This window comes from Dendrobates tinctorius, unplaced genomic scaffold (genome assembly GCF_039654945.1).
Source record: "Dendrobates tinctorius isolate UK_male_01 unplaced genomic scaffold, ASM3965494v1 ptg000063l, whole genome shotgun sequence".
Classification (NCBI taxonomy): domain Eukaryota; kingdom Metazoa; phylum Chordata; class Amphibia; order Anura; family Dendrobatidae; genus Dendrobates; species Dendrobates tinctorius.
The window spans coordinates 30,482,796-30,509,473 of record NW_027361731.1 but is presented as its reverse complement, the minus strand read 5'-3'; the positions used below and the strand labels follow the sequence as shown (position 1 = coordinate 30,509,473).

The 26,678-nt window shown below is 53.6% G+C and overlaps 2 protein-coding genes across 7 annotated transcripts in view; one reads left to right on the top strand and one right to left on the bottom strand.

The window, feature by feature from the left end:
* The window catches only part of SMURF2 (SMAD specific E3 ubiquitin protein ligase 2), a 32,776-nt gene extending 25,459 nt beyond the window's left edge, over positions 1–7,317 (top strand). For all 5 annotated transcript variants that reach the window (XM_073579792.1, XM_073579791.1, XM_073579790.1 and 2 more), the window contains 7 exons: positions 2,759–2,873; positions 2,949–3,127; positions 3,215–3,352; positions 3,506–3,626; positions 3,710–3,911; positions 5,400–5,475; positions 5,645–7,317. In XM_073579792.1, the coding sequence (XP_073435893.1) occupies positions 2,759–2,873; positions 2,949–3,127; positions 3,215–3,352; positions 3,506–3,626; positions 3,710–3,911; positions 5,400–5,475; positions 5,645–5,744 (931 nt within the window). In that variant the 3' untranslated portion in view covers positions 5,745–7,317. The remainder of the gene's footprint in view (positions 1–2,758; positions 2,874–2,948; positions 3,128–3,214; positions 3,353–3,505; positions 3,627–3,709; positions 3,912–5,399; positions 5,476–5,644) is intronic.
* Positions 7,318–12,205: 4,888 nt separating this feature from the next.
* On the bottom strand, positions 12,206–25,137 carry CEP95 (centrosomal protein 95). Of its 2 annotated transcripts, XM_073579788.1 has the most exons (21): positions 23,993–25,137; positions 23,790–23,918; positions 23,461–23,568; positions 23,280–23,393; positions 17,363–17,438; positions 17,177–17,283; positions 17,013–17,111; positions 16,705–16,938; positions 16,521–16,591; positions 16,152–16,291; positions 15,919–16,051; positions 15,731–15,848; positions 15,466–15,650; positions 15,192–15,284; positions 14,955–15,078; positions 14,650–14,819; positions 14,483–14,557; positions 13,681–13,833; positions 13,079–13,225; positions 12,937–13,008; positions 12,206–12,860 (listed from the first exon to the last, which is right to left on the bottom strand). In XM_073579788.1, the coding sequence occupies exons 1-21, from the start codon at positions 24,009–24,011 to the stop codon at positions 12,684–12,686; spliced, it is 2,544 nt and encodes an 847-aa protein (XP_073435889.1). In that variant the 5' UTR covers positions 24,012–25,137; the 3' UTR covers positions 12,206–12,683. The 2 variants fall into 2 exon arrangements, with proteins under 2 accessions (XP_073435889.1, XP_073435890.1); XM_073579789.1 differs by lacking the exon at positions 23,280–23,393.
* Positions 25,138–26,678: the final 1,541 nt, after the last annotated feature.

Genomic DNA, 26,678 nt, shown 5'->3' with positions numbered 1-26,678 from the left:
TGCAACACCAAAAATCTGCAATTCTCTTGATGGTCTGGGGCGACCCGCATTACCACCTGGGTCCAAAACTGAGGTTTATTCTTCGCCAACTGAGTAGCATCAATACCCCTCAAAGGGATAGGCGTCCGCAGAGGTGTCATAGGAAACCCACAACGTTTAGCAAAATCCAAGTCCATCAGGTTCAGAACTGCTCCCGAATCCACAAAAGCCTTAGTGGAAAATGTGGACAGGGAGCAGATCAGAGTAATTGCCAGAAGAAACTTAGGTTGAACACCACCCACAGCAAATGTGTGTGCAAAACGTTTCTCTCGTTTAGGGCAGACAGAAATAATATGCGAGGCATCACCACAGAAGAAACACAGCTTATTACGCCTTCTGAACTCCTGACGTTGCGCCCTAGACAAAACTCTATCACATTGCATAGGTTCAGACATTTGTTCAACAGGTGGCAACACCTCTCGTGCGGTTTTGCGTTCACGCAAACGCCGATCAACCTGAATGGCTAATGACATAGAATCGTCAAGACCAGAGGGAACAGGAAATCCCACCATAGTATCTTTTACGGTTTCTGACAAACCCTTCCGAAAGAGAGCTGCCAAGGCACCATCATTCCAGGTAGTAAGTACCGCCCACCTTCGGAATTTTTGACAGTACAACTCTGCAGAATCCCGACCCTGGCTCAATGCCAACAGGGCCTTTTCAGCCTGATCAATAGAATTAGGTTCATCATACAACAACCCCAAGGCTTGAAAAAATGCGCTCACATTAGTAAGAATAGGATCATCAGGTTTCAACGAAAACTCCCAATCCTGGGAATCGCCGCGCAGCAAAGAGATGACAATTTTAACCTGCTGCACGGAGTTCCCCGACGAGTTAGGCTTCAAGACAAAAAATAATTTACAATTATTCTTAAAATTCAAAAATTTAGACCGATCCCCAAAAAACACATCGAGTAGGGATCTTTGGTTCAGCAGCATGTGAATGAGCAAGATAGGCGGAAATTCCCCGCACTTCAGCAGTGAGCTGCTCCACACGATCAGACAATTGCTTCATCTCCATTGAGAAAGAAAAAAAAATTCCCCCTACGGCCTCAGAGACATAGAGGAAAAAATATTCACAAAAAAAAAAAAAAAATTCTGACAAACTCCTTTTTTTTTTTCCCCACAATTCTTTCCTGCTATTGAGTACCCTAGGATCTGTGGTATGGCTGGTGATTCTGTTATGATTGAGTCACCGAAGGAGGTAAAAACAAAAATACAAGCTATCGGATTGCAGACCCCTGATCCTATCCACAGCAACTAACAGTAGCTGTGGGGGGTTCCTACGATGCCCTAGACCCCTCGAACACAGCCGGAGAACTAAATAGGCCTAAAGAAAGAAAGGGGAAATCTAAACTGCCCCAGAGCAGACCCCAAAGCAATAAGCAGCCCCCAACATATAATGACGGTGAAGCAAGATGAAAACACGAATACAGATAGAAAGATAGGTTGAGCAAACGATGGGGACCAAGCTAACTAAGAAGGACAGGATAGAAAAGCTGCTGTCTGCAATCCGTAAAAAACCCCTACCAAAAAATGTCCCAACCGTCTGATAGGAAAAACAGGCCCTGAAGTCGCTAGGACTTCAAAAAGACTATATCAGCACTCAGGTAAATTCTGAAGACAGAGCAAAGAGACAAACTGATCAGAGACAAAAATGGAACTCGGCACACCCCCGACCGGGGATGGCTGAACTCCAAAAAACAAGGTAAATAAAACTAAACTAATAATTTCAATAGCAGGGCAAAACTTATCTTTAGGAAGCAGGAATCAGACTGGTCTCCAAGAATCCAGCAGAGAAATGACCAGCGACTCAGAAGGGCGTCGGCTGCCTTATATCCAGTCAGAATTTCCTGTTACCCAGTCATCATCTACCAGATCAGGTGTTTTGTAATCAGCCTCACTACCTTCCTTCACCAGAAGAGGGAGTTCATCAGACATCGACGGTGAAGGGGAAAATGAACTCACAACACCCCTCCCGTTTCCCTCCCTCCGCCGAGCTCCTCCCTCCCGTTTCCCTCCCTCCGCCGAGCTCCTCCCTCCCGTTTCCCTCCCTCCGCCGAGCTCCTCCCTCCCGTTTCTCTCCCTCCGCCGAGCTCCTCCCTCCCGTTTCTCTCCCTCCGCCGAGCTCCTCCCTCCCGTTTCTCTCCCTCCGCCGAGCTCCTCCCTCCCGTTTCTCTCCCTCCGCCGAGCTCCTCCCTCCCGTTTCTCTCCCTCCGCCGAGCTCCTCCCTCCCGTTTCTCTCCCTCCGCCGAGCTCCTCCCTCCCGTTTCTCTCCCTCCGCCGAGCTCCTCCCTCCCGTTTCTCTCCCTCCGCCGAGCTCCTCCCTCCCGTTTCTCTCCCTCCGCCGAGCTCCTCCCTCCCGTTTCTCTCCCTCCGCCGAGCTCCTCCCTCCCGTTTCTCTCCCTCCGCCGAGCTCCTCCCTCCCGTTTCTCTCCCTCCGCCGAGCTCCTCCCTCCCGTTTCTCTCCCTCCGCCGAGCTCCTCCCTCCCGTTTCTCTCCCTCCGCCGAGCTCCTCCCTCCCGTTTCTCTCCCTCCGCCGAGCTCCTCCCTCCCGTTTCCCTCCCTCCGCCGAGCTCCTCCCTCCCGTTTCCCTCCGCCGAGCTCCTCCCTCCCGTTTCCCTCTGCCGAGCTCCTCCCTCCCCTTTCCCTCCGCCGAGCTCCTCCCTCCCCTTTCCCGCGCCCTCAGCTGAGTTCCTTCCTTTTGTTTCACCCACCAGGGAGTGGCTGTACCTACTGTCTCACGAGATGCTGAATCCGTATTACGGCCTCTTCCAATATTCCCGTGACGACATCTACACACTACAGATCAACCCGGACTCTGCCGTCAACCCGGTAAGTGTCCTTGCGGCCGGCAGTCTCCGTCTTGAAGTCCCCCCACCGTGGTAACTCCATGCTTCCCTCCTATAGGAGCACCTCTCCTACTTCCACTTCGTGGGGAGGATCATGGGCATGGCGGTGTTTCACGGCCACTACATCGACGGCGGCTTCACGTTGCCCTTCTACAAGCAGCTGCTGGGGAAGCCCATCACGCTGGACGACATGGAGTCCGTGGACCCCGACCTCCACAACAGCCTGGTGTGGATCCTGTGAGTCACAACGGCCAGTCGCGATGTGGGTGTGTCTTTGCTCCGCCCCTTGCGCTGACTTTTTTTTTTCTCCTCCCCTTTTCCAAGGGAGAACGACATCACGGCGGTCCTGGACCACACGTTCTGCGTGGAGCACAGCGCGTACGGCGAGCTCATCCAACACGAGCTTAAGCCCAACGGCAAAAGCATCCCGGTCACCGAAGAAACCAAAAAGGAGTATGTCAGGTGAGCAAGTGATGGACGGGGCTGGAGCTTGGCACCGCCCGGTTAGAACAGCTAGCAATATTGTCTTAAAGGGCCAGTGCAGGCTTAATGAATGCCTTTTGAATGATGTTGTGCTTTGTACATTGTAACGCCCGACCTTTCCCCATATTCCAGGCTCTACGTGAACTGGCGGTTCCTGCGAGGGATCGAGGCGCAGTTCTTGGCCCTGCAGAAGGGATTCAACGAGGTGATCCCCCAGCACCTGCTCAAGACATTCGACGAGAAGGAGCTGGAGGTGAGCCGCGGTCCGGAGCTGGGCTTCCTGGCACTTGTAGTTCTCTGGCAGGGAGGGGTGACCACCGTGTCCTGTCCTTCCAGCTGATAGTCTGCGGACTGGGGAAGATTGACGTGAATGACTGGAAGGCAAACACGAGGTTAAAACACTGCACACCGGACAGCAACATCGTCAAGTGCTTCTGGAAGGCCGTGGAGTCGTTCGACGAGGAGCGGAGGGCGCGACTGCTGCAGTTTGTCACCGGATCCTCCAGGGTCCCTCTGCAAGGCTTCAAGGCGCTGCAAGGTAGGGAGCTGCAGTCCCTGGTCTGTCCAGCAGGGTGCGCCGCCAACTAGTCAAAAAGCTGCACTTGTTGTCTGGTGGGCCGGGTCAGGGGTTGTCGCTCCTGTCTGGTGGGCCGAGGTGGGAGGTTGTATCGCCTATGTCACGTGGGTCAGGGGTTTGTGTCGCCGCTGTCTGGTGGTCTGGGGGATTGTGTCACCGAGGTCTGGTGATCCGGGGGCTTGTGCCGCCGCTGCCTGCTGGGCTGGAAGTTTGTGCCACTGCTGTCTGGAAGGTCGGGGGTTTTTGCCGCCGCTGTCTGATGGGCCGTGGTCGTGGGCTTGTGCCTCCACTCTCTGATGGGCTGTTGCAGGGGTTTGTGCTGCCTCTGTCTGGTGGGCCGTGGTCATGGGTTTTTGCCACCGCTGTCTGATGCGCCATGGTCAGGGGTTTGTGCCGCCGCCGCTGTCTGGTTGGCTGTGGGTTTGTGCCGCAGCTGTCCGGTGGGCCGGGGTGGGGGTTTGTGTCGGCGCTGTCTGGTGGGCCGGGTCAGGGGTTTGTATCGTGGCTATCTGGTGAGTCAGGGGTTTGTGTCGCCGCTGTCTGGTGGGCCGGGGGATTGTGTCACCGCTGTCTGATGATCCAGGGGTTTGTGCCACCACTATCTGCTGGGCTGGGAGTTTGTGCCGCTGCTATCTGCTGGCCATTATCAGAGGTTTGTGCCGCCGCTGTCTGCTAGGTTGGGGGCTTGTGCTGCCGCTGTCTGGTGGGTCAGGAATTTGTGTCGCTGCTGTTTGGTGGGCAGGGGTGAGGGGGTTGTCATTGCCGCTGTCTGGTGGGTCAGGGGTTTGTGTCGCTGCTGTCTAGTGGTCCAGGGGATTGTGTCATCGCTGTCTGGTGATCCCGGGGTTTGTGCCTCCGCTGTCTGCTGGGCCGGGGGTTTATGCCGCCGCTGTCTGATGGGCTGTGGTCATGGGTTCGTGCTGCCGCTGTCTGGTGGGCCATGGTTAGGGGTTTGTGCCGCCACTGTCTGGGCTGTGGTCATGGGTTCGTGCCGCCGCTGTCTGGTGGGCCATGGTCAGGGGTTTGGGCTGCTGCTGCCTGATAGGCTGTGGTCGTGTTTTCGTGCCGCCACTGTTTGGTGGGCCATGGTCAGGGGTTTGTGCCGCCGCTGTCTGATGGGCTGTCTGATGGGCCGTAGTCAGGGGTTCGTGCAGCCGCTGTCTGGTGGGCCATAGTCAGGGGTTTGTGCTGCCGCTGTCTGGTGGGCCATGGTCAGGGGTTTGTGCTGTCGCTGTCTGGTGGGCCATGGTCAGGGGTTTGTGCCGCCGCTGTCTGATGGGCCATAGTGAGGGGTTTGTGCTGCTGCTGTCTGATGGGCCATAGTGAGGGGTTTGTGCCGCCGCTGTCTGGTGGGCCATGGTCAGGGGTTTGTGCTGCCGCTGTCTGGTGGGTTGGGAGTTTGTGCTGTGGGTGTGGCCAGTAAGTAAATGATGTCACTTCCTCCGGCAGGGGCAGCGGGTCCGCGGCTCTTCACCATCCATCAGATTGATGCCAACACCAATAACCTGCCCAAGGCGCACACCTGGTGAGTGACGGCGTAGTCCTTTGGGGTTACTGCCATTCTTATGCTAATTAGAAGTCCTAGGCTCCACCCTTTTTGTTCTCTTGCAGCCTTTTCTATTCATCCAGTGCCCTATTATCGGTGCAGCGCCCTATTATCAGTGCAGTACACTATTGTCATTCCTTTTCCTTAGCTTCAACCGAATCGACATCCCGCCCTACGAGACGTACGACAAGCTGTACGAGAAGCTTCTGACGGCCATCGAGGAGACCTGCGGCTTCGCGGTGGAATGAGGCGCGGACCCTGGTGGCGCGGCGCTCGGGCCCCTCCCCCAGCGTCGGAGGAGGACGGACAATTTTTTGGGATTCTATAAATATTATATATATATTTTTTTCCATGACGATAAGAGTCGTCCGGCGCTGGCGACTTAGCTGCTATTTAAAAACAAAGTATCTTGGACGTTGCGGGGTGGCACCTGCTAGCGCGGTGTCGGTGAGCGTGGCGCCCCCCGCCGCCGTATATAAAGACTACTATTATTTTTATACGTAAAGGGTTAACGATGACATTCCCTCTTTCTGGATCTCACAGTAAGAAGTAAAGATTGGGTCATGGCCGTCGGCGGCGAGGGACGGCCGACCACAAGGTCTGTTAGCGGAGTGTTTTCTGCCCCTCCACCCCCCACCATGGTCTTACATGAAGCTCATATTTGGCGCGGCCGCCCTCGGTCCGTATCCCGCCACCTATTTAATGTCCGCCATTTTTATGTTCCCTCCGCCATCACTCACGACCGTCATCCTGGAGCGGCGTCCATCATTGTTTCAGCCGTTTCGCCCGGGCTTGCGGAAACTTTTGTTTTGCTTCGTTCTGAACCCGCATTCCCTCCCGGTTATTTTCCTCCTAGCGGCGTGGAAACACTTTTTTTTTTTTTTTTTTTTTAGTTTTGTCTCAGACATCCTCATATCAGACGCAGCATTAACCCCTCCCCCCCGCGTTCAGTGTCGTCCCGCGCCGTATCTTACCTTCGCTCTCCGTCTTCATCTGTAAATAGAATAAAGAGAAAAACAAAAAGGGAATTTTCTGTGAAAATTCTTCTCCTACTTGTAGCGGCTGCGACCTTCGCGCCATTTTTCTACCCTAAGAGGAAACTTAAGCGTTAAGCCGAAAAACCATGATCCTCTGCGGCAGGAAAAGGGATTTCTCACTAAGCGGGTGTAAGACAAGAGCAAGCTCCGCCCCTGCAGTGAGGCTCCACCCACGCATAGTGAGGGTGTATCCTGCTGGTGCAGAGAGATGTAGGTGTCCAATATCATTCTGTACTTCCACTCATGACCACTAGGGGCAGTGTCACCATCCTCTATTTTTGTTCTTAAAGGGCCAGTGACGCTTATTTTTAATTCCGCGTTTTGTGATTACAGGATCAGCGATTCTTATCTCTTGGCATGCTGGAACTTCTGATTTATCTAGAATTTTGTTTTTGGGTCACCAGTGGGTGCCGCGTCCTGCAGTGCATTAGATTGTCCTCCGGGGGGTGCTCAGCTGCAAACCCCTCTGCAATACAAAGAGTAGACTCGGGCTTTTTTTTTTATTTTGGGTGGGAGGCTACATTGCCCCTTTATGGTTGGGCCCCCTGAGTTCTTTTTCAGCCCCTCTTCCTGCCGCAGAGCCCGCCCCTTTAAGGCTTCAGCAGTGAACCTGTTACTGTATAGATAGATATAAGCTCCCTGACTCCGGGGTCTCCTCAGTGCCTGTCCAGGGTTTGGGGGTGATCGCTGTCGGAGCCGACGTTCCCTTCACTAACTCTGGCACCAGCATGTGCGACGTAATCACGGCTTCATTTATAGCGCAGAATTAAAGGTATTTTCAACACGTGTCGTGTCCGAGCTTCAATCATGCGGGAGTGAAAGAGAGGGGGTCCTGCAGATACCAGGGCCCGTAGGAGTGAAAGAGAGGGGGTCCTGCAGATACCAGGGCCCGTAGGAGTGAAAGAGAGGGTCCTGCAGATACCAGGGCCCGTAGGAGTGAAAGAGAGGGGGTCCTGCAGATACCAGGGCCCGTAGGAGTGAAAGAGAGGGGGTCCTGCAGATACCAGGGCCCGTAGGAGTGAAAGAGAGGGGGTCCTGCAGATACCAGGGCCCGTAGGAGTGAAAGAGAGGGGGTCCTGCAGATACCAGGGCCCGTAGGAGTGAAAGAGAGGGGGTCTTGCAGATACCAGGGCCCGTAGGAGTGAAAGAGGGACTGGAGGATAAGACCTGGTGTAACAGCAGAATACAGAATAGTGAGTGCAGCTCTGGAGGATAAAACACGATGTTATAGCAGAATACAGAATAGTGAGTGCAGCTCTGGAGGATAAGATATGATGATGTAACAGCAGAATAGTGACTGCAGCTCTGGAGGTGACTGGAGGATAAAACATGATATAACAGCAGAATAGTGAGTGCAGCTCTGGACGTGACTGGAGAATAAGACATGATATAACAGCAGAATAGTGACTGCAGCTCTGGAGGATAAAACACAATGTTATAGCAGAATAGTGAGTGCAGCTCTGGAGGTGACTGAAGGATAAGACATGATATAACAGCAGAACAGAGTGCAGCTCTGGAGGATAAAACACTATGTTATAGCAGAATAGTGAGTGCAGCTCTGGAGGTGACTGAAGGATAAGACATGATATAACAGCAGAACAGTGAGTGCAGCTCTGGAGGATAAAACACTGTTATAGCAGAATAGTGAGTGCAGCATAAGACATGATAAAACAGCAGAATAGAGTCTAGCTCTGGAGGATAAGATATAGCAGCAGAATAGTGACTGCAGCTCTGGAGGATAAGATATGATGATGTAACAGCAGAATAGTGTCTGCAGCTCTGGAGGATAAGACATAACAGCAGAATAGTGTCTGCAGCTCTGGAGGATAAGACATAACAGCAGAATAGTGAGTGCAGCTCTGGAGGATAAGACATGATATAACAGCAGAATAGTGTCTGCAGCTCTGGAGGATAAGACATGATATAACAGCAGAATAGTGAGTGCAGCTCTGGAAGATAAAACACGATGTTATAGCAGAATAGTGAGTGCAGCTCCGGAAGTTACTGGAGGATGAGGCTAGGTGTGCACTGTCTTATCCTGGTCCCATGTTCTGCTGTGCAAGTGGAGGCCACAGGTGTTTCTGGCCTCTTCGAGCGGTAGAGGTCGGTGCACTGTGTAGCTGTTTTGGAGCAACACTATATGGCGGTTTCTGTAGAGACTGGACTGTTTAGGTTTCTGTACAGAGGGTCTCCATAGTGGACGGCTGCCTCTTGTCTCCCTCCGCAGTGCACACTGTGTGATGTCTGCACCCTCCTGGTCATGGACGCAGTGTGCACAGCAGGGCTGAAATGAGGGGCAGGCATCTATCGAGGGTGCACTTTGGTGGGGGGGAAAAAAAACCGACATTGCTGAATGCCTGCTGTCTCCTGACACCTTCCTCCGGCCACAGACAGTCAGCACAGTGACTGGCACACGGGAGCAGTGTCAGTCACTGACGCTACTTGCACCTCTCTCCTCCCTGGCCATCACAGGCGCTGCTCGCACCCCTCTCTTTTGCTCCCTGGCCGTCAGTGGCACTACTTGCGCCCCTCTCTTGCTCCCTGGCCATCACTGCCTCCGCTCGCGCCCCTCTCTCTTGCTCCCTGGCCGTCAGTGGCACTACTTGCGCCCCTCTCTTGCTCCCTGGCCGTCACTGCCTCCGCTCGCGCCCCTCTCTTTTGCTCCCTGGCCGTCAGTGGCACTACTTGCGCCCCTCTCTTGCTCCCTGGCCGTCACTGCCTCCGCTCGCGCCCCTCTCTTTTGCTCCCTGGCCGTCAGTGGCACTACTTGCGCCCCTCTCTTGCTCCCTGGCCGTCACTGCCTCCGCTCGCGCCCCTCTCTCTTGCTTCCTGGCCGTCAGTGGCACTACTTGCGCCCCTCTCTTGCTCCCTGGCCGTCACTGCCTCCGCTCGCGCCCCTCTCTCTTGCTCCCTGGCCTTCACTGCCTCCACTCGCGCCCCCCTCTTACTCCCTGGCCGTCACTGCCTCCGCTCGCGCCCCCCTCTCTCTTACTCCCTGGCACTGCTCGCCCGTCTCTTGCGCTCCCTTGCCGTCACTGCCACCGCTCGCGCCCCTCTCTTGCTCCCTGGCTGTCACTGCCTCCGCTCGCGCCCCTCTCTCTTGCTCCCTGGCTGTCACTGCCTCCGCTCGCGCCCCTCTCTCTTGCTCCCTGGCTGTCACTGCCTCCGCTCGCGCCCCTCTCTCTTGCTCCCTGGCTGTCACTGCCTCCGCTCGCGCCCCTCTCTCTTGCTCCCTGGCCTTCACTGCCTCCACTCGCTCCCTCCTCTTACTCCCTGGCCGTCACTGCCTCCGCTCGCGCCCCCCTCTCTCTTACTCCCTGGCACTGCTCGCCCATCTCTTGCGCTCTCTTGCCGTCACTGCCTGCGCTCGCGCCCCTCTCTTGCTCCCTGGCTGTCACTGCCTCCGCTCGTGCCCCTCTCTCTTGCTCCCTGGCCGTCACTGCCTCCGCTCGTGCCCCTCTCTCTTGCTCCCTGGCCGTCACTGCCTCCGCTCGTGCCCCTCTCTCTTGCTCCCTGGCCGTCACTGCCTCCGCTCGTGCCCCTCTCTCTTGCTCCCTGGCCGTCACTGCCTCCGCTCGTGCCCCTCTCTCTTGCTCCCTGGCCTTCACTGCCTCCGCTCGTGCCCCTCTCTTTTGCTCCCTGGCCTTCACTGCCTCCGCTCGCGCCCCTCTCTTGCTCCCTGGCCGTCACTGCCTCCGCTCGCGCCCCCCCTCTCTCTTACTCCCTGGCACTGTTCGCCCGTCTCTTGCGCTCCCTTGCCGTCACTGCCTCCGCTCGCGCCCCTCTCTCTTGCTCCCTGGCCGTCACTGCCTCCGCTCGCGCCCCTCTCTCTTGCTCCCTGGCCGTCACTGCCTCCGCTCGCGCCCCTCTCTCTTGCTCCCTGGCCTTCACTGCCTCCACTCGCGCCCCCCTCTTACTCCCTGGCCGTCACTGCCTCCGCTCGCGCCCCCCTCTCTCTTACTCCCTGGCACTGCTCGCCCGTCTCTTGCGCTCCCTTGCCGTCACTGCCACCGCTCGCGCCCCTCTCTCTTGCTCCCTGGCCTTCACTGCCTCCGCTCGCGCCCCCCTCTTACTCCCTGGCCGTCACTGCCTCCGCTCGCACCCCCCTCTTACTCCCTGGCCGTCACTGCCTCCGCTCGCTCCCCCCTCTCTCTTACTCCCTGGCACTGCTCGCCCGTCTCTTGCGCTCCCTTGCCGTCACTGCCACCGCTCACGCCCCTCTCTTGCTCCCTGGCTGTCACTGCCTCCCTGCTCTTAAAATGTCTGACATGTAAAATACAATTAATTAAACTGACATTGATGGCGCTGGGACGGAAGTGCAAGGACTGCGCTCAGCCACCTGGAACTCCAGCAGCATGCAGGCTGCTTCTGGCCTCTGCTCTTAAGGAGGTGGTGCAGTGACATCACTGCTGCACCAAATATATATCTTTTCTTATGTCCCCATTTGTTGGCAAGGGTAAAATAACAAGAGTGGCGGTGAGGGACATTACACTACACATGGGGGTGAGGTGGTGACCACCATCCTATATATTGGCTGCTTATTGTGGATATCCTACCATATAGGAGAACATTGTGTGAGGGGCAGATATAGAGTGTAAGGGAAAACAAGAGCGGGGACAGCCAGGTATAGGCTGTGGGGCAGTTATAACTGATGCTGGTGTGGCGAGTGCAGATTATAAGGGCACCATGTCGGGATGTGATGGAGAAGCGGGAGGTCTGCAGAAACAAGCTCTGGATGTGAGAAGTCATCATGGACAACCTCTCCAGAGTCATCATCTAGAAGGTCCCTGGATGTGTGTTTATGTTGGTACTGACTAGGTCTCATCGGTACCGTGGCTCCTGTACGGTCCGCAGTCTGATAATGACTGATTACAACAACTCCCAGCATCTCCCTACCAATGTTAATGACATACTGGGAGCTGGAGGTTCATGAGATACCAATGTATATGTGCCTGACTCCACATTACAACTGATTGCTGTACTAAGCTTGGTGCGGTGTGCACGTACCGATGGTGGACCCGGTGCGGTGTGCACGTACCGATGGTGGACCCGGTGCGGTTTTCACTTAGGTCACTAGAACCACTATCATTATTTGTTTACGGATGATGACTACACCAGAACAATCATTACATAAATGTCAAAAGAACCACCATCAGTACATAAATACGGCATCCAAACCAACCCTTAGTTGCAAACTGTATTTGTCACATGACAGCTGTAAAAAACCATCAGCGGTATCCTTTTATCTAAAATGGGGTCTGCTTAGCTTCCATCGGGGTACCTGCCAAACGCTGGACACCTTCATTGAAACCAAACGGCCCCCATTATAGCTAATATTACTTTCCATGACGTCTTTGGGTCTTATATTTAATATAGGATCGTCATGCGAGCAAGAGGTCAGGTGCATTAGGGGACCTGCGGGGTCATCAGGGCTGGGCAGGGGACACCAAAATACGTTGTCCCGGCCCTGCCACACCAAGCCCGATACCGATTTCCTGCTTTTGCTGCTGTCCTCGCTCCTTCGCTTCCTATTCCTCCTCTTCTATCTGACATTTAGATTGTACAACTTTAGGCTGTGACAGAAACAGAATCTCCCCCCCCCCCCCCCCCCCCCCCCCCCCAGCCTTGATTGTGTAAAGCATGGGGGAGAGAATTTAATAATTACCAACCACTCATTATCAGGATTTTACTGTTTTCATTGCAAAAAAAAAAATTAAAACCGCAATAAATTATCTGAACAAACAAACATCACTCATGGAGGAGGGGGGAGTAAGGCACGGCGACGTATGAGCAAGGGAAAGTGGCGGGGCCAGCGGGTTACCTAGTTTTTAGAAAAGGTGCGGTGCAGTCTGCAGGAATCACGGCTCCGTCTCCCAAAACATTGGAGCAGCACAGCGGCTCAGTCTTCCATTATGCTGGGCCAGCACAGCGTCACTATGGCTCAGTCTCCCGATACGTAGGAGCACCGCAGCTCAGGCTCCCACTATGACCGGTCAGCGCAGCACCGCGGCTCAGTCTCCCGCCACGTCCGGTCGGCCCGGAAGCTCAGTCTCCCATTATTATCGAGTCGGCACAGTGTCCTGACATGTCAGAACAGCACAGAGGATTTCCAACCTCAGCAGGGGGGACTGGCCGCCGCCCTCCGATGCATCACAGGCCATGGCTCTTGCTGTACTGGAACGCCGCCATGTGCAGCCTCCGCTGCAGCCGCTCGGCCTCCAGCTCCCTGAAGAAGGCGTCCTCGTCCGTGCGGAGGATCATCTCCTGCAGATCTTGAATTTCTTTCTCCATTTTTGCCCGCAGCTCTCTCTTCATCTGGCGTACGTTCTGTGGGGGAGGGGGTTGCAGGTTATTGGGGTCTGCACTACCATCATGCGTGGTGGGATTTTCAGGGGACACTCACCTTAGACTGCGCCTTCTCCCGGGTCTGGAGCTGCTGCCGCTCTTGGGTCACAGCGTCTGCTATCATGGAGAACTGCGGAGGGAAGGTATTACATGGTGGGGGCGTCCAGCAGCTGGGGCGGATGATGGGATTCGCTTCTTACCTGATCCTTGTAGTAGTTCTCCATGGACTCCAGCTCATCCTGGTGCCGCCGGCGCTGCTCCTCACGCTGCTCCTTGGCGTAGGACCGTACCTGCCGCAACCGCTGCTTCTGCAGCTCCAGACCCTCCGCAAACAGCTGCTGAAACATCTGGGGGCGAGAAAAGGCCAGGTGAGGCTGCGGGTATCCTGCCCACAGCGGAGGGGCCGCCCCAATGTCCCAGTCTGAGACCCCACAGAAAGGCTGCTGGCTGACAGCGGACGAGCCCATCACGCCCTGTACACAGGTCACCACAGTGGGTCGGTCTGGAAAAAAGCACTGACTGTTACAATGTATCAGGCATTTGTGCTTCTGATATTTAGCGCATTGTCCAGACTGACACACTGTAACAAACCTCCTGGAGGGTCAGTTGTGTTCTGATCACAGCTGGAGGATTGTTACAGTAGCATCGAGAGCAGACAATCCTGTGTGAGCTGTAGCTTGCTACAATGTGTCAGTGCGGGAATAACGCCACGGTGTAACCTGGATGCATCTGGGACAATGCTAATACTCTGAGACGCAAGATGATGATGGAGGCACAGGGCAGCACCGGGGGTCACACTCACCTGCTCCTCTCTGGTCCGGGCCCTCAGCAGTTTGGCGCGGAGCTGCACATGGTAGTCGTCGTAGTATTTCTTTGCTCGCGCCACTTGTTGCCGATTTTCCCGCTGCCGGTTCTGCGCTGACTTCTGCAGACGGATCCGGTCCTTGAAGTCTTTCTACAGTGACATAAATAAGTTTATCCTCCGCTGCACTACCACCCCATCGCTGCCCCACCACAATGCCGCTCCATCGCTGCCCGCCGCCCCACCACAATGCCGCTCCATCGCTGACCGCCGCCCACCACAATGCCGCTCCATCGCTGACCGCCGCCCACCACAATGCCGCTCCATCGCTGCCCGCTGCCCCACCACAATGCCGCTCCATCGCCGCCCCACCACAATGCCGCTCCATCGCCGACCGCCGCCCCACCACAATGCCGCTCCATCGCTGCCCGCCGCTCCACCACAATGCCGCTCCATCGCTGCCCGCCGCTCCACCACAATGCCGCTCCATCGCTGCCCCACCACAATGCCGCTCCATCGCTGCCCGCTGCCCCACCACAATGCCCTCCATCGCCGCCCCACCACAATGCCGCTCCATTGGGTCATTACAATGGATCAGGCTGGGGCCAGACAGGATTATGAGCATCGTCCAGACTGGTAACGAGCTGTCCTGACCTTCTGCTCACAGAGCTGCCAGGCTGGTATTACGTAGTAGGGCAGGGAGGATTCCATTCACTGAGGGTGAGTGGAGGTCTTACATTTGCAGCGGTGGAAAGAGGGAAACCCCTTACAACCAGGGATTAGGGGGACACAGGCCACTGACCAGCCGCTGGTTGTGCTCCTGCTCCCTATGGACGAGGCCGACCAACAGCTCCTGCTTCCTGTGCGCTTCCTGCACCTACAGAGATAGGGACAAAGGTGTGAGACCCTGAGGGCAAGATTCCCCCCGCCAGTCATGGCGGCCCCGCTCCGGTGCATGGCCCCTCTCACCTCTTTCTGCAGCTGGCGCTCGCTCCGCTTGTCTTCCTGCACAGACCTGGCGAGCTGCTCCACCTGCGCCAGCTGCCCCCTCCACATGGCGCCGAGCGCGTGGTGCGAGATCTGCAGGTGAGGAAACTCCTCCAGGAGCAGCGGCAGCAGATTGTTCTCCACGACCTTCACTGTAGGAGAGCCGACAGCGTCACCCCCCCCCCCCGCCAGACAGCTCTGCGAGGGGCCACGGCGTCACCCCCTAGACAGCTCTGAAAGAGGCCGTAGCGTCACCCTCCCTAGACATCTCCACAAGTGGCACTTACTTGGGCCTGCTGGCTTCTGGAGGCTGGGGGACCAGCGCCTTGGCGGCGCCCGTTTGACGCCGTACACCTGCTCCAGATGAGACCGTGGAGGATCCTGGAGGAAATTTTCTTTATATTCTTGTTCCTTTGGGGGAAGGACAGAAGCTGTGACCACAGCGCCCCCACAGATCCCGGCCCGGTACTACACCTCCCCTGTGTGAACTCTCTGGTGTCAGCCAGTCCGGGGCGGTCACTCACCTCCGCCCGCAGCGCGGCCTTCACCTTCGCCAGTTTCTGTTCCTCCATTTCCTGGAAGTCCTGTAATTCGTCCTCGTAGGCTTGGCACAGCCGCTGTGGGGTGAGACGGACGGTCACAGACTGGAGACGGAACGGACTACACAGATCATATCAACAACTGCTCTCTGTTATCAGCCATTTCAGCAGGCGACAAAAGGAAGTGACACCAAGCTGTACACTGCAGCACTGACTCCGCACCGTGGTGTGCTGAGCTTGGATCGGCGGCAGCACGTACCCGAGCCTTCAGCCTCTCCAGGTCCAGCTCCTTCTGAACACCCCGGCGGATCTTGCCCATCTCTCCGCGGCCTTCCTTATTGAGAGCGTCCTCGAACTGCGCGGACACAGAGCGGCGCGGTGGCGGCAGTGGAGAGGAGGAGAGTGAGCGGGGTCTGGCACCGGGGCTCTGCACGTGCTGTGGAGCTGCAGGGAGGGAAGGACGCCCGGTTATGGAGTGGTGGGACCCCCCCAGTGCTACCCCCCGCAGCCGTCCCCATCATTACTGTGCAGCCGCTTCTTCCTGCGGATCTCCATGATGCTGTCGCTGTGCTGGGAGAGCTTGTCGTCCTCCTTCATCTCCCCGTCGCTCTTGCACGGAGCCCCCAGCGCCTTCTTCAGCATCTGTCAGTGTGACGCAGGGTAAGTGACGGACCACACGGGGGCGCTATGCTCTGCATGTACCCGGACTCACCTGGTCCAGCTCGTCCAGCCGGCGGGATAGCTTCTCCGACATGTGCTGCAGCTCCAGCTCAGACACTCTGTTGCGCGCTCTCTGCACCGACAGTGGCTCGTCCGCCAGCGACAGGGGGTCCGGGGTCCACGAGCTGTGGGAGCAGAACCGATCCACAGTCAGACACTACATACCGCTGCTACTGTGAGCAGGGCATTGTGGGTACTGGCCGGGGAATGGTCTCTGCCACTCACATCAGTAGTGAATGTTTGGGGTCTTCAGGGGGCTGCGCGTCCCCGCTCCGTACGTGTCCTTCTCTGGACGATGTGCCATCACTCTGCAGCGTCACCAGGTGAATGTCTGGTGCACAGCGGAGACACATCGACGGCTGCACCTGGTGAGCGGGAAATGCGGTGAGAGAAAGCGGAGCGAGGGCGAGAGGGAAACGCGGCGAGTCCCGTCCATGCCCGTTACCGCCCCTGCTCTGCCCCCCCGTCCCTTTCCACACAGCTCCTCATCGTCCCCACCCGACCCCGTCCTGCCTCGTCCCATCCTGCTCCTCACCACCCCGTCCCTGCCCACTCCATACTACATGCCCATCCCTGCCCTTCCGCCCTGCTCACCTCACGTGCCTCCTCTTTCCTCCTCGGTGGTGATTTCCGCTGTTCGGCCCCCTCGCTCGTCTCTTGGGCTTCTGAAGTATGAAGAGAACAGGTTTCCTCCCTGCAGAGCATCGCACCTCTCAGGAGATGGTGCAGCTTTGGATGTGACTGGAGCCCTCTATAAGGAGCACTCTGGGGACCTTACCTCCATGACAGGGGGTGGCAGGACCGCTTCTCCCATCTGGACGCTCCATACTTTTCGCCAGAGTGCTGGAAGACCCCGCGTTGCTCAGCGGCACCGGGACGTCTCTGTCCTCCGCCGGCGGCCGATCCTGCTGACACGGTCGCTTTAGGAGGACGGCGGTTGGCGGCTCTGGTGGTCCCGGCCGCGTGGCTCTTTCACGCTCCTCCAGCGAGCGACCGTTCAGCTCGAAGCTTCCTGGAAACACAGGAGCTTTCTTCAGTGTTTCCCACACAACAGCCAAGAGCACCCTCCGGTGGTGCATCACTTACTGTCGACCACTGTGACAGCAGACACGCGACGATCAGCAGCGGGGGGCCGGGGGGTCTCCGTCTGCTCCACCTCCTTCCTGAGGGTTATCAGATCCAGACCTGTCATCACATCAGAAAGACGTCAGTAAGCAGCAGACATCTGGACAAATCCCCCCCATAATCACCTCTGAGTGTGTACGTGTGCGCCGTGTCCCCCAGACGGATCAGCTCCGCCGTGGACTCTGAGCCGTCAGCCCCCCAAGATGGAGGATGGAGATCGGAGGAGAGAGACCTGCGGACGAGCCGTGATCAGACCCCGGAGTCATAGAACGGGGGGGGGGGGGGCAAGACGACTGCAACTCACCACTCACCCTAAAGATGAAGGCAGGTTCTTACCATCCCCCCCAAACTCCACGAGTCGCCCCCTGAGAAGGTGGTGAGCATTGTCTGGGGGGAAAAAAAAAAGGAAGACAAATCAACATCAATGGCCTCCAGAGCTGCACTCACTATTCTGCTGGTGCAGTCACTGTGTACATACATTACATTACTGATCCTGAGTTACATCCTGTATTATACCCCAGAGCTGCACTCACTATTCTGCTGGTGCAGTCACTGTGTACATTACATTACTGATCCTGAGTTACATCCTGTATTATACCCCAGAGCTGCACTCACTATTCTGCTGGTGCAGTCACTGTGTACATACATTACATTACTTATCCTGAGTTACATCCTGTATTATACCCCAGAGCTGCACTCGCTATTCTGCTGGTGCAGTCACTGTGTACATACATTACATTACTGATCCTGAGTTACATCCTGTATTATACTCCAGAGCTGCACTCACTATTCTGCTGGAGCAGTCACTGTGTACATACATTACTGATCCTGAGTTACATCCTGCATTATACCCCAGAGCTGCACTCGCTATTCTGCTGGTGCAGTCACTGTGTACATACATTACTGATCCTGAGTTACATCCTGTATTATACCCCAGAGCTGCACTCACTATTCTGCTGGTGCAGTCACTGTGTATATACATTACATTACTGATCCTGAGTTACATCCTGTATTATACCCCAGAGCTGCACTCACCATTCTGCTGGTGCAGTCACTGTGTACATTACATTACTCATCCTGAGTTACCTCCTGTATTATACCCCAGAGCTGCACTCACTATTCTGCTGGTGCAGTCACTGTGTACATTACATTACATTACTGATCCTGAGTTACATCCTGTATTATACCCCAGAGCTGCACTCGCTATTCTGCTGGTGCAGTCACTGTGTACATACATTACATTACTGATCCTGAGTTACATCCTGCATTATACCCCAGAGCTGCACTCGCTATTCTGCTGGTGCAGTCACTGTGTACATACATTACTGATCCTGTATTATACCCCAGAGCTGCACTCACTATTCTGCTGGTGCAGTCACTGTGTATATACATTACATTACTGAACCTGAGTTACATCCTGTATTATATCCCAGAGCTGCACTCACTATAATGCTGGTGCAGTCACTGTGTACATACATTACTGATCCTGAGTTACCTCCTGTATTATACCCCAGAGCTGCACTCACTATTCTGCTGGTGCAGTCACTGTGTACATACATTACATTACTGATCCTGAGTTACATCCTGTATTATACCCCAGAGCTGCACTCACTATTCTGCTGGTGCAGTCACTGTGTACATTACATTACTGATCCTGAGTTACATCCTGTATTATACCCCAGAGCTGCACTCACTATTCTGCTGGTGCAGTCACTGTGTACATTACATTACTGATCCTGAGTTACATCCTGTATTATACCCCAGAGCTGCACTCACTATTCTGCTGGTGCAGTCACTGTGTACATTACATTACTGATCCTGAGTTACATCCTGTATTATACCCCAGAGCTGCACTCACTATTCTGCTGGTGCAGTCACTGTGTACATACATTACATTACTGATCCTGAGTTACATCCTGTATTATACCCCAGAGCTGCACTCACTATTCTGCTGGTGCAGTCACTGTGTACATACATTACATTACTGATCCTGAGTTACATCCTGTATTATACCCCAGAGCTGCACTCACTATTCTGCTGGTGCAGTCACTGTGTACATTACATTACTGATCCTGAGTTACATCCTGCATTATACCCCAGAGCTGCACTCACTATTCTGCTGGTGCAGTCACTGTGTACATACATTACATTACTGATCCTGAGTTACATCCTGTATTATACCCCAGAGCTGCACTCGCTATTCTGCTGGTGCAGTCACTGTGTACATAGATTACATTACTGATCCTGAGTTACATCCTGCATTATACCCCAGAGCTGCACTCGCTATTCTGCTGGTGCAGTCACTGTGTACATACATTACTGATCCTGAGTTACATCCTGTATTATACCCCAGAGCTGCACTCACTATTCTGCTGGTGCAGTCACTGTACATACATTACATTACTGATCCTGAGTTACATCCTGTATTATACCCCAGAGCTGCACTCACTATTCTGCTGGTGCAGTCACTGTGTACATACATTACATTACTGATCCTGAGTTACATCCTGTATTATACCCCAGAGCTGCACTCACTATTCTGCTGGTGCAGTCACTGTGTACATACATTACATTACTGATCCTGAGTTACATCCTGTATTATACCCCAGAGCTGCACTCACTATTCTGCTGGTGCAGTCACTGTGTATATACATTACATTACTGATCCTGAGTTACATCCTGTATTATACCCCAGAGCTGCACTCACTATAATGCTGGTGCAGTCACTGTGTACATACATTACATTACTGATCCTGTGTTACATCCTGTATTATACCCCAGAGCTGCACTCACTATTCTGCTGGTGCAGTCACTGTGTACATACATTACTGATCCTGAGTTACATCCTGTATTATACCCCAGAGCTGCACTCACTATTCTGCTGGTGCAGTCACTGTGTACATACATTACTGATCCTGAGTTACATCCTGTATTATACCCCAGAGCTGCACTCACTATTCTGCTGGTGCAGTCACTGTGTACATACATTACATTACTGATCCTGAGTTACATCCTGTATTATACCCCAGAGCTGCACTCACTATTCTGCTGGTGCAGTCACTGTGTACATACATTACATTACTGATCCTGAGTTACATCCTGTATTATACCCCAGAGCTGCACTCACTATTCTGCTGGTGCAGTCACTGTGTACATACATTACATTACTGATCCTGAGTTACATCCTGTATTATACCCCAGAGCTGCACTCACTATTCTGCTGGTGCAGTCACTGTGTATATACATTACATTACTGATCCTGAGTTACATCCTGTATTATACCCCAGAGCTGCACTCACTATAATGCTGGTGCAGTCACTGTGTACATACATTACATTACTGATCCTGTGTTACATCCTGTATTATACCCCAGAGCTGCACTCACTATTCTGCTGGTGCAGTCACTGTGTACATACATTACTGATCCTGAGTTACATCCTGTATTATACCCCAGAGCTGCACTCGCTATTCTGCTGGTGCAGTCACTGTGTACATACATTACTGATCCTGAGTTACATCCTGTATTATACCCCAGAGCTGCACTCACTATTCTGCTGGTGCAGTCACTGTGTACATACATTACATTACTGATCCTGAGTTACATCCTGTATTATACTCCAGAGCTGCGCTCACTATTCTGCTGGTGCAGTCACTGTGTACATACATTACATTACTGATCCTGAGTTACATCCTGTATTATACCCCAGAGCTGCACTCACTATTCTGCTGGTGCAGTCACTGTGTACATACATTACATTACTGATCCTGAGTTACATCCTGTATTATACCCCAGAGCTGCACTCACTATTCTGCTGGTGCAGTCACTGTGTATATACATTACATTACTGATCCTGAGTTACATCCTGTATTATACCCCAGAGCTGCACTCACTATAATGCTGGTGCAGTCACTGTGTACATACATTACATTACTGATCCTGTGTTACATCCTGTATTATACCCCAGAGCTGCACTCACTATTCTGCTGGTGCAGTCACTGTGTACATACATTACTGATCCTGAGTTACATCCTGTATTATACCCCAGAGCTGCACTCACTATTCTGCTGGTGCAGTCACTGTGTACATACATTACTGATCCTGAGTTACATCCTGTATTATACCCCAGAGCTGCACTCACTATTCTGCTGGTGCAGTCACTGTGTACATACATTACATTACTGATCCTGAGTTACATCCTGTATTATACCCCAGAGCTGCACTCACTATTCTGCTGGTGCAGTCACTGTGTACATACATTACATTACTGATCCTGAGTTACATCCTGTATTATACCCCAGAGCTGCACTCACTATTCTGCTGGTGCAGTCACTGTGTACATACATTACATTACTGATCCTGAGTTACATCCTGTATTATACCCCAGAGCTGCACTCACTATTCTGCTGGTGCAGTCACTGTGTACATACATTACTGATCCTGAGTTACATCCTGTATTATACCCCAGAGCTGCACTCACTATTCTGCTGGTGCAGTCACTGTGTACATACATTACATTACTGATCCTGAGTTACAGTGGGGAAAAAAAGTATTTAGTCAGTCAGCAATAGTGCAAGTTCCACCACTTAAAAAGATGAGAGGCGTCTGTAATTTACATCATAGGTAGACCTCAACTATGGGAGACAAACTGAGAAAAAAAAATCCAGAAAATCACATTGTCTGTTTTTTTTTCATTTTATTTGCATATTATGGTGGAAAATAAGTATTTGGTCAGAAACAAGCAATCAAGATTTCTGGCTCTCACAGACCTGTAACTTCTTCTTTAAGAGTCTCCTCTTTCCTCCACTCATTACCTGTAGTAATGGCACCTGTTTAAACTTGTTATCAGTATAAAAAGACACCTGTGCACACCCTCAAACAGTCTGACTCCAAACTCCACTATGGTGAAGACCAAAGAGCTGTCAAGGGACACCAGAAACAAAATTGTAGCCCTGCACCAGGCTGGGAAGACTGAATCTGCAATAGCCAACCAGCTTGGAGTGAAGAAATCAACTGTGGGAGCAATAATTAGAAAATGGAAGACATACAAGACCACTGATAATCACCCTCGATCTGGTGCTCCATGCATAATCCCACCCCGTGGGGTCAGAATGATCACAAGAACGGTGAGCAAAAATCCCAGAACCACGCGGGGGGACCTAGTGAATGAACTGCAGAGAGCTGGGACCAATGTAACAAGGCCTACCATAAGTAACACACTACGCCACCATGGACTCAGATCCTGCAGTGCCAGACGTGTCCCACTGCTTAAGCCTGTACATGTCCGGGCCCGTCTGAAGCTTGCTAGAGAGCATTTGGATGATCCAGAGGAGTTTTGGGAGAATGTCCTATGGTCTGATGAAACCAAACTGGAACTGTTTGGTAGAAACACAACTTGTCGTGTTTGGAGGAAAAAGAATACTGAGTTGCATCCATCAAACACCATACCTACTGTAAAGCATGGTGGTGGAAACATCATGCTTTGGGGCTGTTTCTCTGCAAAGGGGCCAGGACGACTGATCCGGGTACATGAAAGAATGAATGGGGCCATGTATCGTGAGATTTTGAGTGCAAACCTCCTTCCATCAGCAAGGGCATTGAATATGAAACGTGGCTGGGTCTTTCAACATGACAATGATCCAAAGCACACCGCCAGGGCAACGAAGGAGTGGCTTCGTAAGAAGCATTTCAAGGTCCTGGAGTGGCCTAGCCAGTCTCCAGATCTGAACCCTATAGAAAACCTTTGGAGGGAGTTGAAAGTCCGTGTTGCCAAGCGAAAAGCCAAAAACATCACTGCTCTAGAGGAGATCTGCATGGAGGAATGGGCCAACATACCAACAACAGTGTGTGGCAACCTTGTGAAGACTTACAGAAAACGTTTGACCTCTGTCATTGCCAACAAAGGATATATCACAAAGTATTGAGATGAAATTTTGTTTCTGACCAAATACTTATTTTCCACCATAATATGCAAATAAAATGAAAAAAAAACAGACAATGTGATTTTCTGGATTTTTTTTTCTCAGTTTGTCTCCCATAGTTGAGGTCTACCTATGATGTAAATTACAGACGCCTCTCATCTTTTTAAGTGGTGGAACTTGCACTATTGCTGACTGACTAAATACTTTTTTGCCCCACTGTACATCCTGTATTATACCCCAGAGCTGCACTCACTGTATTTAGATTTCTGATGCTGCGCTATACTCCGGAGCTGCACTCGCTGTTCTTACCTCCGTTCTGGGAGGACGCCTCGCTTATCTGCTCGGTCAGATACTCCAATAAGCCGTCAAATATCTCCAAGAGGTTTTTGATGGACTCCGTGTCTCCACGGACGACGTTCTCTCCTATAGGGAAGCGAGGCCAGTGAGGACACCCGAGGCCGGGGGCTGCACACTGGGGCCGTGCACTCACCTGTGATGTGGGACAGGCTGACCTGTAGATAGTCCAGGGCCAGCGAGTCGATCACCGATTGCACGTTGTGGGCGTCGTCCTCCGTGGTGCGAGAATCGGCAATAAGATCTGTGGATTAGGGGAACATTAAAGGGTCAGCGTCGCTGCTGCTTGCTACCAGTGAACAGATGGCACCGTGCCCCGTTTGTGCCGCAGTCCTGCTCTCGGCTGAGGGTTTGTTACAATGTGGCAGATTTACAGGCAGAAGTCAGTGACAGCAGCAGCAGTTCTCACAGTCACGACAATACTGGTGGTCCGCTGGCTGCAGGGTCATGTGACGCGCTACGTACCTGGCACCGGCTCACCCAGAATGGCCTCGTACAGGGCGACAAAGACACGGGCGTCACAGTGTGTCAGCGCAGCCACGGGCAGGGAGAGGCGGCAGCGACAAAGGAGACTGTTAGCGATGGCGACCCAGTCTGTGCAGGGAAGGGGAGAAGCGTCAGCGAGGAGCAGTGTGAACACGGAGCAACAGCAAGTACAAGGTACTGACCCGACTCCACTGTGCCCATCCTGTGCTCCAGTGTCAGCCGCCTGTCACCCCAGGTCCAGGGGAGGAGAATAGTCAGCTTCCTGTCACCTCAGGTCCAGGGGAGGAAAATACTCAGCTTCCAGTCACCTCAGGTCCAGGGGAGGAAAATACTCAGCTTCCAGTCACCTCAGGTCCAGGGGAGGAAAATACTCAGCTTCCAGTCACCTCAGGTCCAGGGGAGGAAAATACTCAGCTTCCAGTCACCTCAGGTCCAGGGGAGTAGAATAGTCAGCTTCCAGTCACCTCAGGTCCAGGGGAGGAAAATAGTCAGCTTCCAGTCACCTCAAGTCCAGGGGAGGAAAATAGTCAGCTTCCAGTCACCTCAGGTCCAGGGGAGGAGAATACTCAGCTTCCAGTCACCTCAGGTCCAGGGGAGGAAAATACTCAACTTCCAGTCACCCCAGGTCCCGAGGAGAAGAAATGTCAGTTTCTAGTCACGTCAGGTCCAGGTGAGAATAGTCAGCTTCTAGTCACTACAGGTCCAGGGGAAAAGAAATGTCAGCTTCTAGTCACCCCCGGTCCTGGATATATTCAGCTTCTAGTCCCGCCGGGTCCAGGATATAGTCAGCTTCCAGTCACCCCCGGTCCAGGATATAGTCAGCTTCTAGTCCCACCAGGTCCAGGATATAGTCAGCTTCTAGTCCCACCAGGTCCAGGATATAGTCAGCTTCTAGTCCCACCAGGTCCAGGATATAGTCAGCTTCCAGTCACCCCCGGTCCAGGATATAGTCAGCTTCTAGTCCCACCAGGTCCAGGATATAGTCAGCTTCTAGTCCCACCAGGTCCAGGATATAGTCAGCTTCTAGTCCCACCAGGTCCAGGATATAGTCAGCTTCTAGTCCCACCAGGTCCAGGATATAGTCAGCTTCTAGTCCCACCAGGTCCAGGATATAGTCAGCTTCCAGTCACCCCCGGACCAGGATATAATCAGCTTCTAGTCCCGCCGGGTCCAGGATATAGTCAGCTTCCAGTCACCCCCGGTCTAAGAAATAGTCAGGTTCTAGTCCCGCCGGGTCAAGCCTGCAGCCCAGCAGACAGGAATAGTTTGGGGCATTTAAACCGCCAGTGCGCGCTGGTTGGTTGCCACGGACCCGGCTGTTACTTCCGGATATGACGTCACGCTGGCAAATAGCGTGCGGGATAATTATATAACGGGAGTCACAGCACCGAGATACGGACGGAAAAACGGAACTACATACGGGGAGAATAACAAAAATTCTGAAGGAAAACCGCAAATTATTGTTCTACACAGTATTCCTCCGCCGTAATGTAGTCCCGTCAATGACGTCACCAACGTCCAAGGCGGAAATGGTGTGGTCGGAAGTGACGCAATGAACAAAAGAGGGCGTAGCTGCTGTTACTATGGTGACAGGAGATGTACAGGCAACACAGACACGTGACCAAGAGGTCAGACCAGAGCATAGCTGACGCCGAAAAGTGACGTTGGAGGGAGAAGACAAGAAGAGAGAGGAGCGAGAGGAAGAGGGAGGGGCGAGAGAAGGGAGGGGCGAGAGTAAGAGGGAGGAGCGAGAGAAGGGAGGAGCATGAGCAAGAGGGAGGATCTAGAGAAAGAGGGAGGGGCAAGAGAAATGGAGGAGCACGAGAAAGAGGGAGGAGCGAGAGAAAGAGGGAGGAGCGAGAGAAAGGAAAAGTGAGAAAGGGAGTCAGAGAAAGGAAGAGCGAAAATAAGGGTGCAGCAAGAGGAGGGAGGAGCTAAATAAAGAGGGAGGAGCTACAAAAAGAGAGGCACAAGAAAGAGGGAGGAGTGAGAAAAAGGAAGAGTGAGATAAAGAGGAGCTATGAAAAAGGGATGAAATACAGGAGAGGATGAGATACTGGAAAGCTTGAGCTACAGGAGATGAGATACAGCAGAGATTGAGCTACATGAGCAGACAAGATACAGCAAAGGAAGAGACACAGCAGAGGATGAGATATAGGAGAGGTCAAGACATGGCAGAGGATGAGGCACAGCAGAGGATGAGGCACAGCAGAAGACGAGACATAGGAAAGGACCAGATACGGGAGAGGACGAGACACAGCAGAGGATGAGACACGGGAGAGGACGAGACACGCGAGAGGACGAGACACAGCAAAGGACGAGATACCGGAGAGGACGAGACAGCAGAGGATGAGACACAGCAGAGGACGAGAAACGGGAGAGGACGAGACACGGGAGAGGACGAGACACGGGAGAGGACGAGACACGGGAGAGGGCGAGACACGGGAGAGGACGAGACACGGCAGAGGACGAGATACCGGAGAGGACGAGACAGCAGAGGGTGAGACACAGCAGAGGATGAGACACAGCAGAGGACGAGAAACGGGAGAGGACGAGACAGCAGAGGGTGAGACACAGCAGAGGATGAGACACAGCAGAGGACGAGACACGGGAGAGGACGAGACACGGGAGAGGACGAGACACGGGAGAGGGCGAGACACGGGAGAGGACGAGACACAGGAGAGGACGAGACACAGCAGAGGACGAGACACGGGAGAGGACGAGACACAGGAGAGGGCGAGATATGGGAGAGGACGAGACACAGGAGAGGACGAGACACGGGAGAGGACGAGATATGGGCGACAACGAGACACAGCAGAGGGCGAGACACGGGAGAGGACAAGATATGGGCAACAACGAGACACAGCA

What these genes read in the sequence shown, in the direction of transcription:
- CEP95 (XM_073579788.1), bottom strand. An exon ending in CCCGGACCAGAGAGGAGCAG is followed by an intron (nt 13,226 to 13,680) that starts GTGAGTGTGACC and finishes TCTCGCCCCCAG; the next exon opens with ATGTTTCAGCAGCTGTTTGC. An exon ending in GGGAGAAGGCGCAGTCTAAG is followed by an intron (nt 12,861 to 12,936) that starts GTGAGTGTCCCC and finishes CCTCCCCCACAG; the next exon opens with AACGTACGCCAGATGAAGAG.